Source organism: Sturnus vulgaris, chromosome 3 (genome assembly GCF_052056855.1).
Source record: "Sturnus vulgaris isolate bStuVul1 chromosome 3, bStuVul1.hap1, whole genome shotgun sequence".
NCBI classification, from domain to species: Eukaryota; Metazoa; Chordata; class Aves; order Passeriformes; family Sturnidae; genus Sturnus; species Sturnus vulgaris.
In genome coordinates this window covers 57,619,925-57,634,491 of record NC_142245.1, presented here as the reverse complement: position 1 = coordinate 57,634,491, position 14,567 = coordinate 57,619,925, and the positions used below count along the sequence as shown (strand labels likewise).

Here is a 14,567-nt window from a genome sequence, read left to right as displayed (position 1 = left end):
TCTGACGAAAGTAATCTGAATATAAAAGGTACAAAACTACCAAGCTTATAGTGCGTACATGAACTTCCTATTGCTCTTATTTCCTCTTTCACAAAAGAGAGTTTTTAACACGTTAAAAAAAAAATCTTTATATATGTGTGTCTGTGTATTTACACATAACATTTAGACAAAAATATTCCTAGAGAGAGGCTTAAAAAAATTCCAAAATAATAATAAATTAATTATGATGGATTTTAATGCTACATGTGGCCAATTTATAAAACCTATGACACAAAGGAATACAAGAATCTGAATTTGAACCACCTAGTTTAAGTAACTGAAAAGAAAAACAAAAGAAGAAAACTAATTTAAGAGTCAGGACCAATACAAACGATGCCTAGCATCAAGCAAAACCAAAACAACCCTCCCACACAATAGATTGCTTAAGTTGTTCTCATACCACTGGAAAAGCAGAAAGTTGTCTGGTAAAATAACTAAAAAGATAACAACACAAAATCAATTTTCAAGAAAAATTTGACAAACATTTTTCTGTAAAACAAAAAGGAGAATGAAAAAACCCCAGTTAAAATGTCTAGTATAAGGAGACAAAAACAAAACACTAGATCAGAGAAACAGGATGTGGTAGAAAACCTGTATTTAAACTACTTGTTTCATTTGGGTAGGAAGGTAATTTGAGGGACCACAGGCTGTTTAGCCTCATCTTGCTCTCTGAACGATCATGGAGCACATCCTCCTAGATTCCATTTTTAATGATAAAAAGGACCAAGAGGCAACCAGGAATATTCAGCTTAAATTCACTACCAGCCTTTTATGACAAAATTACTGTCTCAGTGGATCAGACTGACTTCAGCATGGCCTCTGACACCTTCTCCCACAGGGCTCTCCTCTAGCAGCAGAGGAGAGTTCAGGCTGGATAAATTGACTATTTGATGGGCTGAAAATGAAGTGCATTAGCAATCTCAATGCTGATGATCAAAGGCTTGATGCCTGGCTGGCAAGTTGCAATAGGCAGAGTTCTCCAGAGAAGATTGATATTTTAACCCAAATATCTTCAACATCTTAATAGCAGATGGATCACGGCAGACAGCATTCCCTCAGTAAATTTGTGGATGACTCTAATGTAGGGAGAGTGGTTGGGACAAAAATGGCAGACTGATTCCAGAGACTCTTTGCTAAACTTGAGGTTGGAGACAGCAGAAACTTTGGAAGGCTGAAGAAATGCAACTTCTGCACCCTGGGCTGACTAGCTGAGTATCTCAGTACAGTTAGGAAGGAAATTGATAGTGTATTTTATTTAACCTGGCAGCCTATAAAGCAGGCCACAGCACTGGCCTATATTACGATTGTGAATGATGAAGTTAACCAGATGAAGTTATTTTAGTATCCTCATCTAGATGGTGCTGATGAGGCCGTATCTACTCCTTCTGATTGTGCTCTGACCCATCTCTCACTGAGTTGAGGAAGAGGAAGTAGTCAGGGTATGGTGTAGAACTATTAAGTTATTTAGGGACCTAGAGCACATGTCCTTCACAAAGAGGCTGCAGGAAATATGCTTGCTTTAGATTGAGAAACAGGAGGCTAAGGGCCAGTCTAATAAAGATCTACAGCTGTTTGTGGTAGAATAAAGAAGATGATAGAGGTAAATGCTCCTCAGTAGTGCCACACAATATAAAAAGGACTGGTGACAAACTGAAAGTTGATGCTACTGACTGGGCATTACAGAAAAACTTTTCTAGTAGGTGGTGGTGCAGGATTGCAACTGGTCCCCCAGCCAGCTGTGGGATCTCCTACTTTTGAGGTTTCCAAAGCTGTTGCTGATCCAGCCCATGACAACTGTAATGCTTCAAGTGGGAGGCTGGACTAGATGACTATCAGAGATTCCCTGCAGAGAATGTCTACAAAGCACCAACCTGAAAAAGTGTAATCCGGTCTGTAAGCCTCTCCTCTGTCTCTTCTACCAAACCAACAGTGGGGATGTTTCCTTCAATAGACTCCAGCTGTCTGGTGAGTTCCTGGTAATCTTCATCCAGGTGCATCCAGGTCTACAAACACAAATTATCCATGTATATGGTGAATCTGGGTAAAATCTAGAAATTTTATTACTGTTTGTTTTTTTTTTTTAATCTGAAATCCTACAGCTAGCTACATGGTTGTGAAAGTATGGAAATAACAGTACAAATGTTCAGTGAACCTGTAAAAAGACACCATCCTTATGCCGAGCTCAACTTTTGGTAAGAACACATGGATAAAACTGTCATGGTCTCTTGAACAGCTAAAGCTAAGCAGCTCTTTAGACTTAAAGGAACACATCTTGTGCCACCTGAAGGTCAGAACAGTTAAATAGAAAAGACTGCATGTAGTCTATCAATGCTTTGTGTGTATGACAAACTGGACTGATGCTCATCAATTCTGTTCAAGCACAGGAAATCAGCATTATAGAATATCCTGGTGGTTGATCACAATGGAAGTATAGAAAAGGCCACGGAAATTCTCACCTCTAGAATGTATTCCAGTTCCACACCTCGTTTATGAGCCAGCTTTAATATAGCTGAAGCTCGTGTCATTATCTCTGCATGTGACTGAGTTTCCTTCAAGAGGGCAAGGCTACTCATCTTTCTAAAAAGTGTTTCTGTCAGGATCATGTGAGACTCCAACCCTTGAAAATATTCCTGAAAAATTAGGATGTGAGGGAAAGGGAGAAGAGAAAAAAGAAAGTGCAATTGTTACCACTAAAAGAACATTCTAAGACATTAGCAGTACAAAATTAGGTAATCCTTTCACTTCACAACATTTCATGAAACCCAACATAATTTACAGAGGAAAATTGTCTATTCAAAGAAAAGAGTCAACCAATCTTGCCAGAGAAATTCCATCCTGACCCTCATTCCATAAACAAAACCAGTTAAAACAGATAAACAACCCCAAAAATTTCTGCCTAATGAAAATGTGGGAAATACTTGTCCTATTTGTGGATGCTATTAACAAATGAAAATTTCTATTGAAAATAAGTGGAGTGGTGGATGAAATTGCTTTGTAGCATGACAGGACAATACTAGCAAATTGTTATTAGAATAATTAAGAAAATGCAATCTATCTGGGTTCACCTTCAACAAAGCATTTGAAACTCAGAACAGTTCACTGGCTCCAATTTAAAATACAGTCTGGCCCACCATTCTGAAAAGCTTCCAAACCTTTGGAACAGAAGGTTAGCAATTTGCTCTTCATAATTGTCCTGGTTTCAGCTGGGATAGAATTAATTTTCTTCTTAGTAGCTGGTACAGCACTGTGTTTTGGCTTTACTATGGGAATAATGTTGATGACACACTGATGTTTTGGTTGTTGATGAGTAGTGTTTACCCCAAGTCAAGGACTTTTCAGTTTCCCTTGTTCTGTCAGTGAGGAGTGCATGAGGAGCCTGTAGGGACCATGCTCAGGACAGCTGACCTGAACAGGCCAAAGGAATATTTCATACAATAGAGCACCATGTTCAGTATATAAACTGGGAGGAGCTGTCTGGAAGCTGCTGATTTCTTCTTTGGGACAGGTTGGCTATTGGTCAGGAGGTGGTGAACAACTGTACTGTACATAATTTATTTATTTATTTATTGTTTATTTCTCTCTCTCCTTTCCATTACAGTTATATTTACTATTTCAATTATTCTTTTTGTTAGAGCTATTAGAATTAGTATTCATCTATCGACCCACAAGGCTTATCTTTTATTTCCAATTCTCCTGCTCCCCAAGGAAGGATAACATAAGAAGGAAGCAGCTGTGTGGTTCTTAGTTTCCCACTGGGGATAAACCATGACAACAAGCTTACAGTCATAACTAGTCTTGAAATATGTCACCTTTTCTTACCTTATGTTTTTCAAGCAGCGATTGAACCTCTTCCTTGGAAGAAACAATCATTTTCTGGTCACCAGCCATTTTTTCTTGGCCTGTTTCTACCAGGTCAGCCAGGTCCTGCAAAGCCCGTTCATACTGCCTCTTCAGAGCCATATTCTGATTCAGGTCACTCCGCCTGGATCCAATGATCATCAGCAGCTCATCATACTTATCCTGGGGGGCAAAGGGCAGCAATGGTCATTCTGATTTCATGCCTTACATGTCCTCCTAGCAGCAACCTTACTGTCCCTGCACTCTCTGTGAATGCTAGCAGAATAACATTTATTTCCAGCTCAAAAAGTGTCTGCAGATATACTGACTTCACTGATAAATTAACTCACCATTTAAAGACAGAAAAAATAAGCAAGACCTGCAACTCTTTAAAGTACATGCATCTGGGGAAAAAATAGCAGAATCCCAAAGGCTTAATGTAAGTAGCAAAGATTTGGCTTAATGCATCAAAAAACAGTGACTACAGTACAAAGCAGATGCTGTTTATATTTTACTTTTTATAATGCAGAGGATTGCATGGATTCCATCATGGATACACACCATAGACATCTCAAAGTCAGGTTTGTTTCCTTCTCCTTCCCCAGAAAATTACTGGTAGCAAGCAAGATACATACAATTTACTGTAAAAACCAAACCAAGTCCATACATTTGATCTATACAAGACATTCCAACAACCAAAATATCTCTATGATCATCCAGTGCCACAACAAAGTGCCTACCCTCAGACTGTAACTGGCTCTCCTAGCCTTAAAAAGAAAATCGTGAGAAGCAAAACTGCTAGAAAAAGCCAAAGGAAGGCTTTTCTAAAAACTGAGATGGAGGGGAGGAGGAACATAATGGCACCTAAACTGAGAGAAAAAAAACAAACCCCAAACCCCCAAACAAACCAGGAGGAGGCGCTAAGACCAAAGGATCAAGAAATGGGCAAAAGACACATTTCTAAGTGATTTATTTCTTAGTCATTCTTTTTCAGTTGATACCACTGTCTTGTTGGCTTAGTAAGTTTATGGTCCACTTTCAGCTGTTTTATTTGCTTCTAATTTATTATTATGTCATAGTAAATGGTAAAATTCAGTCATAAACCTTCTCCTGGATATTTCCTCAAGTATTCTCCTGCATCAGCCAAACTGCTCAAAAAGCACTTTCAACAGGTTTACAGAAGTTGTGGATCAATTGCTTGCAGGTATTGACATGAGAGGTGCTCTAGCAAAAGCAGAACATTTCCAGTTTCAGGTCTCACTTCACTCTCTATCCTCCTTTACCTCCTTCCTTCTTTGAATGACAGTGAGAAACTACTAAACCACAGATCATGAGACTCTGGTGAGAACAGGGATGAATCTGCATCAGACAAATTTATGTTTACATGCCTGATGTCTCTGTGTGAAAAGGGAGTGGATGACAGAAAACATCTTCATAGATTTTTACAATTAATACTGCTAATATCAGAGATGTTTGAAAATCTGAAGTGGTAAAAATATAAAACTAGGTGAACCAGAGAGAACATAATCTTTTATACATACTGAAATGCCTTTAAATCCCTTTTACTAAACAATAAAAAGAAGCATTCCTTTGATATCACAGCTGAGAAAGGTGATAGGATGGACAGGTGTAGGATGGAACTAATGAACCATACCTGGATCTTAGACAACTCTTGTACAGAAGGTTGGTCAATTTGTAGCTTGTCTATACGCTTCTTTAATTCATTGATTCCAGCATCTAGTTCCTTTAAACCTTCTTCTGCCTGCAGTATGACCTGTATATGAAAGTTTGCTTAGTTTTCAGTTTCAGTAACAGTAGTGTAGCTGGTCTATAGTCATATCTTTTCTGCTTGCTGTACTAATCACACCTTTGATGTGCTGAAATTTTAAAGGATGCTATGAAGGAAATTTATTAATTAAATTTGGGATTGGAAAAGTTAATTAAAATTTTTCTTAAAGTCAAATAAGCATATCATTATTACTTTTTAATAACAAGTTATTTTAGTATCATATAGAATACTATGCTTAGTATTTTTTATACCAAACATCACTATGAATTTCCATGCTTTTAACTATATAGTAGAAGCCCAAAAGAATTTTTTTTTAATGTAACAATGTCACTTAAAGAATTTTTTCATTAACAGTCATTCCTGTCATCTCTGAGCACCAAGCAAACAACCATCACTGCAGAACCCATGTATGAAAGCAAAGAATTTTGTGTAGCTCTCTTTCAGGACTGGGATGGGGCCAAAATTACTGTCAAGGAAAGACTTGTCCCTCCCCTTTTGCACTTGGAAAACTACAACTTAAGAACACATATTGGTATTTACAAGTGTCTGAAGGTGATGAGTTTTTCCAATGGAAGATACAAGCTTCCCTAGGTCTATGCTGAAGCAACACATGTGGATTATAACAAAGTTAAAAGCGTGAGGTAGATTCCTGTACTTAAAATCCTTTGTTGAGGCCCTTTCCTGGAATCTTCCTATCCAAATATTTTTAAACTATGTATGTGAAGTAGAACTCTTGCCTTTCAGTAGCATGGAGTTTGCACAGTACAGTCACTAAACTTCCATTCCAGGCTGATTAAGGACCTTATTTCTACTTTCCTAATCACATATTGAACAAGCGGCAATGCTTTTAAATTTGAATGTTTCATCATCCAAAGAAGGTTTTCTGAAACAAATAAATTCACTTGCTTTTGTTACCACATTGTTTTCCTAGCTGGTATTTAAATTAATCATCCTGGAAATAAAATTTTGCCAATTTTTGGCATCACAAAAGATAGAAAAGAGACACAGTGTGAACTTTCTTTTTCATACAGGAGACATCAACACCTTCAAAATTTGAATGTCAGGTATATAAAGTCCAGTATTTCTGTTTAGCTTAAGGGTAAGTTTCCTCCATTCAGTCACCTGCTAGCACCAGACATCACTGGAGAAATACCTATAAAAAGTAGCCCTTAGCATACGTTATTCATTTTTCTCACTGGCAAAACAGAAACAAGAAAACACAATATACTTTTAAATATAAATAATTAATTATTCATCAGGCCATTCCTGATAAAGAAATAATAATTACTGCCTTAAATTAAAATGAGTAACATTAAAAACATCACTATAAACCAGTGAGCAGGAAAGTGCCTTTGGTTCTTAATAAATAGTTGAACAATTTAGCAAAACTCTGGACATTTTTGCTTACTGAAATATTATTTTTTTCAAATACTGCCCAGTATAAAGATAACTAGGTACTAGGTCAGCTGGGGAGACGAGAGAGACACTTTTGCTAGGGTTTTTTTGTTGTGGTGCCTTTTTGTTTTATTTACTTATAAATAAAAGAGTTTAGAGTACACTACACTCTTGGATATACTCATTTACCTATACTTCATGTGAACATGTATGATCTCCCATTTAAAGCAACTGTTCTCTAGAATCCATTTATGCTTTGAATAAAAGCTCTACCTCTTCCCCTCTCCCCAGGTGACAGATATATGTAGTACCTGCATTTGTTCTGTTTCTGGTCTGTCAGCTGCCTCTGCTAATTTCTGTAGAACTAAGTATTTGTTATCAGCCACCGATGTAAACATGAGCTTCAGATCATTCTACAGGAGACAAAACCAACAAATTATAGCCAATCATAGCACAAAACAATGGAAAAATATTCCATGTTTCAAAAAGTTTAAAGCATTAAATATTACAAGGTAGCACTACAGCATAAAAAGAATTCAAAAAGCACCATAATTAGTCAATGCAAAACATTTAACATTGCTGAAAATCCAGCTATGAAAACTATGAGCTAAAACGACTCATATTTAAAACACATCCTGTGAATGCACTTCTACTTTTGCCTTCCAATTAAATAATTAATTACCAAGAGTCATTACCTCCATATAACAAAAACATTCTTGTGCAGTTGATTCAACCATATATGATTGTAAACAAGCTTGGCTTTACTTTTCAAGGCAAGTTGCTTTAACTTTAAACTTGAGCAAATACAATAGATAAGTAAGCAAGGCCTCTGCACATAACAGGGCTAACCACAATCTAAAACTTTTAGAATATTTTATCAGTACAGACACATAAATATTACTTAGCAATTTTTCAGAAAAAGAATCAGGTATCTTTTTCTTGCAATTCTAATCAAACTTGCTGGCATCAGCAAAGGGAAGTCTTTCATTGAAAAATGGGAGACTGCAGAGGAGAGATTATGGAGTTTGAAAGGAAACCTAGTAGAAACAATCTGTGAAAAGACAACCCTAATCTAAAGACATGGGAATCCTTATTTTTTAAAAAATTTATGTTGTTTTTTTTTTAAATTAAAAACAAGCCATACTGAAGGGCTTCCTCTATTAATGACAACAATAACAATAATAATAGGAGATAAGGTAGAGAAAGTAAGATCTGAAGGCATTTCTGAACTGTGTTTGAAAAGTTTTCAGAAAGTGCACATTTCTCTACTTCTCAGCATTTTTTCATACTTGCACAACACACACTTCCTTTTATGTAATGCCAGCAGGGTGAGAGATCATGGAAATATCACTTTACAGAAACTGCAGGAGTTGTAGGCACTTTCTAGGAGAGAGTTTAAAATTTGAGTAATTATTAGGGTATCATATTTTGCATAGCCCGAGAAGTGTGATTTTTCAATAAAAAACCTGTGACAACCTTGTTCTTTTGATTCAGCACCAAAAATTCACTGCCTTTATAGCTTCATTTGGCATATTAATTTCTGTTAATTTCATCACCTCATACCTTGAATGTGATGATTTGCTGGAGCCGTCCTTTCATCTGGTGGCATCTCTGATTTACCACTGACTCCAGTAAGGTCAGTCTTCTCAGGAGAAAATCCAAAGTGTCTTCTATAATAACCCTCTTATCACTGCTGTCAGGAAATACCTGAGCAAACAAATTCTTGTTCTTATCCACTTCTTCTGTTATGTCTTTGATTTCTTTGGCAAGAGACTAATTTTGTAGAAAAAGAGAAGTGACAATCAGACAGGAAAGCAAGTAAACATTGTCATAACCATTGTGAATTCTACAATGATTTAGTGATTTTTTTACATTGTTGGTATACAGACACACACGAAAGAGATGGCAGCTATAACAATCTCTGATAGTAAGAAGATTCCATGCTCCAAGGAAAAGAATGCTGGAACAAAATTATGTAAAGCCACAGAAACATCTAGGTTGGATTAAAAGTCATCTAGTCCAACCCTCCTGAAGTGAATATGGATATCTTCAACTATATCAGGATGCTCAGAGCCCTGTCAAGCCTGAATTTGAATGCTTCCAGGGATGAGACAGCCACCACCTCTCTGGCCAATTTGCTCCAGTATTTCCACATTCTCATTTTGAAAAATGTCTTCCTTATATCTTGTTTCAATCTATCCTCTTCAGTTGAAAAGTTATTCCTTTGTCCTATTGCCTCTCTCTCCCCCCACCACCACTCAATTCTTTCCACTGCCCTCATCCCTAATTAATGTTGATGAACTTGTACTGTTTCTATATCCCAGAGCATCTCTCCCTCTTTTTCACTGTGTTTCAATTTTGACAATGTGGTGTTTCCTAATACTTAGAAAAGGTGTTAAACAGAAGAAAGAGTCTGTGCTTTCTGCATCCTTCTCTACACGGTCCACTGCAGAAGACTGCAGTTACACAAAGATTATGTCAGTGACATGTCACTTATCCAGGATTCTAAGTTTTGCTCTAAACACTACAAAAAAATGCACACTTATTGGCTGTTAAAAGGATGCCCTACTCATGGATTCCTTACCTCTTGCTTGCAGAGGTAGGTTTCTGTTTCTTCCTCTGGCAACAGGGCTGTAGCAACAAAGACTTGCTCTTCCACTCCATCCAGCCACACTGATGTGGCAGTGACACCATCATACAGCTTCTGTTCAAGATGCAGGGTCTCCTCCACCCGCCCAGCCTGAGCAAAAGGAACCAGAGAAGACCAGCATAGAAGTACAAGACAGACTTCTTAACTTCTCATATTTGGGAAAGGCCTGGATTTCCAGGTCATAGCTGGAGGAGTTTTCACTGTTAATGTGGCTTTGCTGTTGGATAGGTCTAAAGATAATTGAAAATTACCTCAGATGAGACATCTTCAAAGGCCTGATTCAATTCTACCAATACTGGTGACACTAAGGATTTATCTTCATCCTGAGTCTCCTCCTTATACAAAGGCATTCCAGGTATTAGTCTGTTTGGTCTGCTGTAAAGCTGCTGAAAGAGAAGCACTAATTAGGATGCATCTACCATATGTAGGGCACAAAATTCAGCTGTACAGATTCCCCACTCAATGAGGCAATCACCTGCTAACGCTCATGGTCCTGCTACAAATGCTCCATGCCATTAATATTTTGCATAAATATTGCTCAACAGGAGGTTCACTAGAAATGCAGGATAAATGCTTATAGCCAGAATTAAAAATTACTAGTTTATACCAAAAATATAATCAATTACTGTTTAACTAATACAAGGTATTTAGAAGTTTGGAAGCTGATTAATGGTGTGTTATACAAAGAAGACCGGATTTGGGTCTATTAACAATAAAATGGAAGATACATAGTATAGATTTTGGTTTGTTCCCAGTTTAAATGGTTAATCCCTATTTCTTTCAGTAGAAATACTGTGCCTGATACTCCTCAACCACTAAGATAAAGAAGTGAATGTAGCCAGTAAATTCAAACTGAAAATAACAGTTTTCCTCTAAGCTGTTGCCAGAGTACTGATCAATTCCAGAAGGATGATTTGTTACAGAATTATCCTGAGTTAGATAAGTAGGTAAATATTTTGTCTGAGCTCTTTCTTCCTTTCTAGTTCATTAACCTGATGGTATTGCAATTCAAATCACTTTGAACATGAGCAGTGCTGGTGTCAATATTTAACAGTTTTTAAAGGTGACACAAAAATAAATTATTCCATATCTCATGCATTAACTACAGCACCTTAATGGATCTATATATTGTACCTCTTGTTGTAACAACTACTTTCAAAGAGAAATTTTAAAAAGCTACCAGCTGTTCTTTTTCCAAAGCTTTCTGGAGAAGCCTCTGCTTGGTACTGAATTCCTGGTTTAGGCTTTCCCATTTCCTCTTCATCTGTTCTTCAGATGATGGCTTCTCACCTTCTAAGACTAACTCCTCAGAGAGTACATCAGGTTTCTCACTGAATCAGAAGATGGGTAAAGGTTTAAAAAATGCAAAAGTTATACCATTGAAAGTTTTAATTTTCTATTAGGAAATTCTCCATTTAAATTAAGTGCTACTTTTTAAAGCTTTGACTTGTTGGTTTTGCTTTTGTTTTTCCAATAAGACAAAGCCTGGTTTAAACAGCAAGAAGTTCTTGTCTGATGAAAAAATATATACTTTCTAAAAGACTGTTTAGAGTTGCAAGTAATCCAAAATAATAAAAAATCCCCAAACCATACTGAATACATACCACATTGAAATGTAATCTATAAAGAGGTGTTAGTTCAAAGCATGAATTAATATAAATATTTTATCTGACTCATTCCTCACCTCCTTTCACAAAATGGCAGACATAGTTTAATCCAGGACAAGCATATGTGTTTAGATTTGGCAAAGAGTTAATCACATTCAGAACTTTCTGTTTGGTGGTTTGTGTTTTTTAAAACTTTTTTATTTTTTGAAATTTAAAAATTAATTTTTTTATTTCTATAGTACACCACCACTCAACAAAAGGAAGCCTCAAACAGAAGGACACTGGTTAATACTTTCTGGCATTAGAATTAAGGCTTCAAAAGGAAAAATAATTGCTAATTGCAGGAAAAATAAAACTAAGCAATGAGTATCTCATCTGGGAAGATCTGGTTACAGTGGCAGATGCCAATTTTTAAGGTAGATGTGATTCACACACCAATGCTGGTCCATAGTTACAGTAACTGATGCACTGCTCGTCCAATGAATCTCGCTAGCCTTTAATTTTGGTGTGATTCCTGCTGATAAGAATACAGGGCATTTCCAAACACTGTAGGTAATCTATTACCACAAAAGAGTTTGTGTAACTGGATTATCAGACCTCTGAATTATAAACCAGGACTCCAGTAGCCTAGGTGCTGTATAAAAACGATAAAACAAAAATTAGAGAACTATAAGCACAAGAGGGATGTAAGCACAGGGATGACAAAGTGCAGCCATAGAAATTGACTTTTTGGAACAGCACATGAAAGCACACCTTATAGAGAGGCCTTCAGTGGAGCTTTGCTGTGTCAGGATCTCTCCTCCACGGCATGCTACTGACCGAAGCAGATTCTTCTGCTCTTCTAGCTCTTGTTCCAGCTCCTAGCGAAGCAAGTTACAAAAAACAGAACAAATCTCAAACAGACTGGTTTTACCTTGGAAGGGTATGCCTAACTTGTTTAAATGTCATGCAAAGTTAGCTCAGCTACTTCTGAAATGGCTTGCTTGAACACCAGGAGTGGTCCAAAATCTCCAGCCAGGAACACAGAAAAATTTGGTACACAAGCTGGATTATTGAACAAATTAACTAATACAATGCAGTTTCTGGAATCTACCCTAGTGAGAATATCTTCAAATCATTCAACACAATACATCATGTAATATATGTATTTTTGCTTGTATGAAGACAAAGTTATTATTTTGAGTATTATTATCTCTCCTTAGAGTAACATAAAAGGGTTGATTCAATTTTATTCTACTGATGGACAAATTTTATTCTACTGATTATGTGAATTGACCATGATCACCTAGGAAGTTTAGCCTGCTTGTCTGTTAAAGATATAATATGGGGAACTCAGATGCATCATTACAAAAGCAGTGAGTAAGAAACAGTGTAAAAATTAATATTTCAGTGGAAATATTAACAAGAGTGGCTCAGCTACAGCATTAAGTGCAATCTAAAGATGGGAGTAAAAGAAATGCAAAACACTAACTTTCTGTTGTTGCAGGGTATTCTGCTGCTGCTGTGAGCGAGTAGTCCTTGCTTGTGCCAGCCATTCTTGAACACTGGGGCTTTGTGAGGAAACGAAGTCCAGATCAGTCTCCTCCTTTTCTTGTAAAGATCCCTGCTTTAAGAAAGAGACATTAAGATTTAAAAAAAACTCCTGCATTGTTAGAGAGCAGGCAGGTTCAGCTCATCTGTGCAAAACTTCTCAAGTTGCTGGCTCATGTAAATTCTGAAGTGAACAATGACTTTAGATTTCTAACTTTTACTGGTTTTTGGTTACTAGCAGGAAAAGCATCCCTAAAAGTGTAAAAATAAACATGCATCATTGCACTTAGCAGAATCAGAGACCACAGGTCAGAGACCTTGGACTGATGTGTTTCTAAAGACTTCTGTTTTTAAAAAACCAGCCTTGATCTGTAAAGGAGGGTGCAGCTTTACCTGGCAATGCAGGGATTCAGTGGTTTGTTTCTGCCAGCTTTTTTATCTGATTAAAGCAACTTTTTTGGTCTAATTGAAAAGGAAAAAGTTCTAGTTGTCATTCTGGTCAATATTTATTTATCAGTAAGTCCATAACTCTATGTTCGGCAGAAACACACTGGATAAACAGCAGATGACACGACATGAACAGAGAAAATGAGGTCAAACCACAGAATGTTAGAACAGCACAGCAAAAGCAACAGTTCATTCATATTTTCGTCATGTTTTTCAAACATGAGTGATTAGACAGGCTTTCTGTATAAGCAATGCAAAAAAGAACAAATGCCTTAATAGCTCAAAAAAATGTTTTATCAACTTCTTGCCTTCCAAAGTCTATGTTAGCTGTCAGTTTAAGTAATTTTGGCAGCCAATGTATTCAAATGTAGGTATTTTGCCATACTTGGCCTTATGTTAAAGACAGACTTGTAGGTCTGGCTACTTGGATGTACACATCTCTCTAGATTTATTTAATATTTCTTGCAGTCATATGATGACTGTAGAGCTTGCATCCTTTTGCTTTTTTTCTGAAAGCTTCAAGATCTAAAGCTGGGGCTTAATATCTCTCCCATTTGGTCTGTATATTTCATTTTTGTAGGATTCATATAATGCCCATGATTCAGCTTCTACTCTAAACAGATTAAGCCTGCCAAATGGTTTGACAACAGGCTCTCCAAAACACAAACACTCTGCCTTCCAGATGACATTTCTCAAATCAGACAGGGACCAGCAGGGCACAGGGTGGGTATGGAAATCCTACTTGCCTAACCTGGTGCTCCTTAAGCTAACAACTGAGATGGATCTCTGCCACCAGTGACCCTGTCACCAGCCACTGAAACAGCAGAGTTTTGTAAAGCAGTAGAAGATTAGGTGTAAGATTTTAATTTTGGAGGATGATGAGTGCACTGAAGTTGAAATGACTGATTAGTGTTAGAGAATATAAACTGCTAAGAGGAGCAAAACAAACAAGAAATACCTGGTACTGGAAAGAACCATTAGCCCTTGCTTGAGGAAATAACTTTGTTTTACTAAGGTTTTAGTCTGCAGGTTAAATCTGATAGTTTACTTTGTAGGAACAAGTTTCTAGAAAAGCTAAGGTAGTTGGAGTGTGAACAATGTTATTACAGAATGTCAGATTGGGCAAAGAAAATAGTATGTGAGATGTAAAGGTCTGGAATTACAGCTTTTCTATTACAAATTAGGAAACAGACAATCTTCCTGTAAATTGTGGAGGGGGGGGAAATCTGCTTAATTTTATATACTCTAGGGGCCATAGCTGTTCAACTTGTAA

General features: G+C 37.0%; 1 protein-coding gene across 1 annotated transcript in view; it reads right to left on the bottom strand.

The window, feature by feature from the left end:
* SYNE1 (spectrin repeat containing nuclear envelope protein 1) overlaps window positions 1-14,567 on the bottom strand; it is a 240,444-nt gene that overhangs the window by 65,830 nt on the left and 160,047 nt on the right. Inside the window, exons 97-107 of the mRNA XM_088161722.1 lie at window positions 12,789-12,923; window positions 12,071-12,177; window positions 10,891-11,041; window positions 9,962-10,096; window positions 9,645-9,800; window positions 8,624-8,833; window positions 7,372-7,473; window positions 5,531-5,650; window positions 3,859-4,059; window positions 2,496-2,669; window positions 1,911-2,042 (exon numbers count right to left, since the gene is read on the bottom strand). Coding sequence (XP_088017848.1) covers window positions 1,911-2,042; window positions 2,496-2,669; window positions 3,859-4,059; window positions 5,531-5,650; window positions 7,372-7,473; window positions 8,624-8,833; window positions 9,645-9,800; window positions 9,962-10,096; window positions 10,891-11,041; window positions 12,071-12,177; window positions 12,789-12,923 — 1,623 coding nt within the window. The remainder of the gene's footprint in view (window positions 1-1,910; window positions 2,043-2,495; window positions 2,670-3,858; window positions 4,060-5,530; window positions 5,651-7,371; window positions 7,474-8,623; window positions 8,834-9,644; window positions 9,801-9,961; window positions 10,097-10,890; window positions 11,042-12,070; window positions 12,178-12,788; window positions 12,924-14,567) is intronic.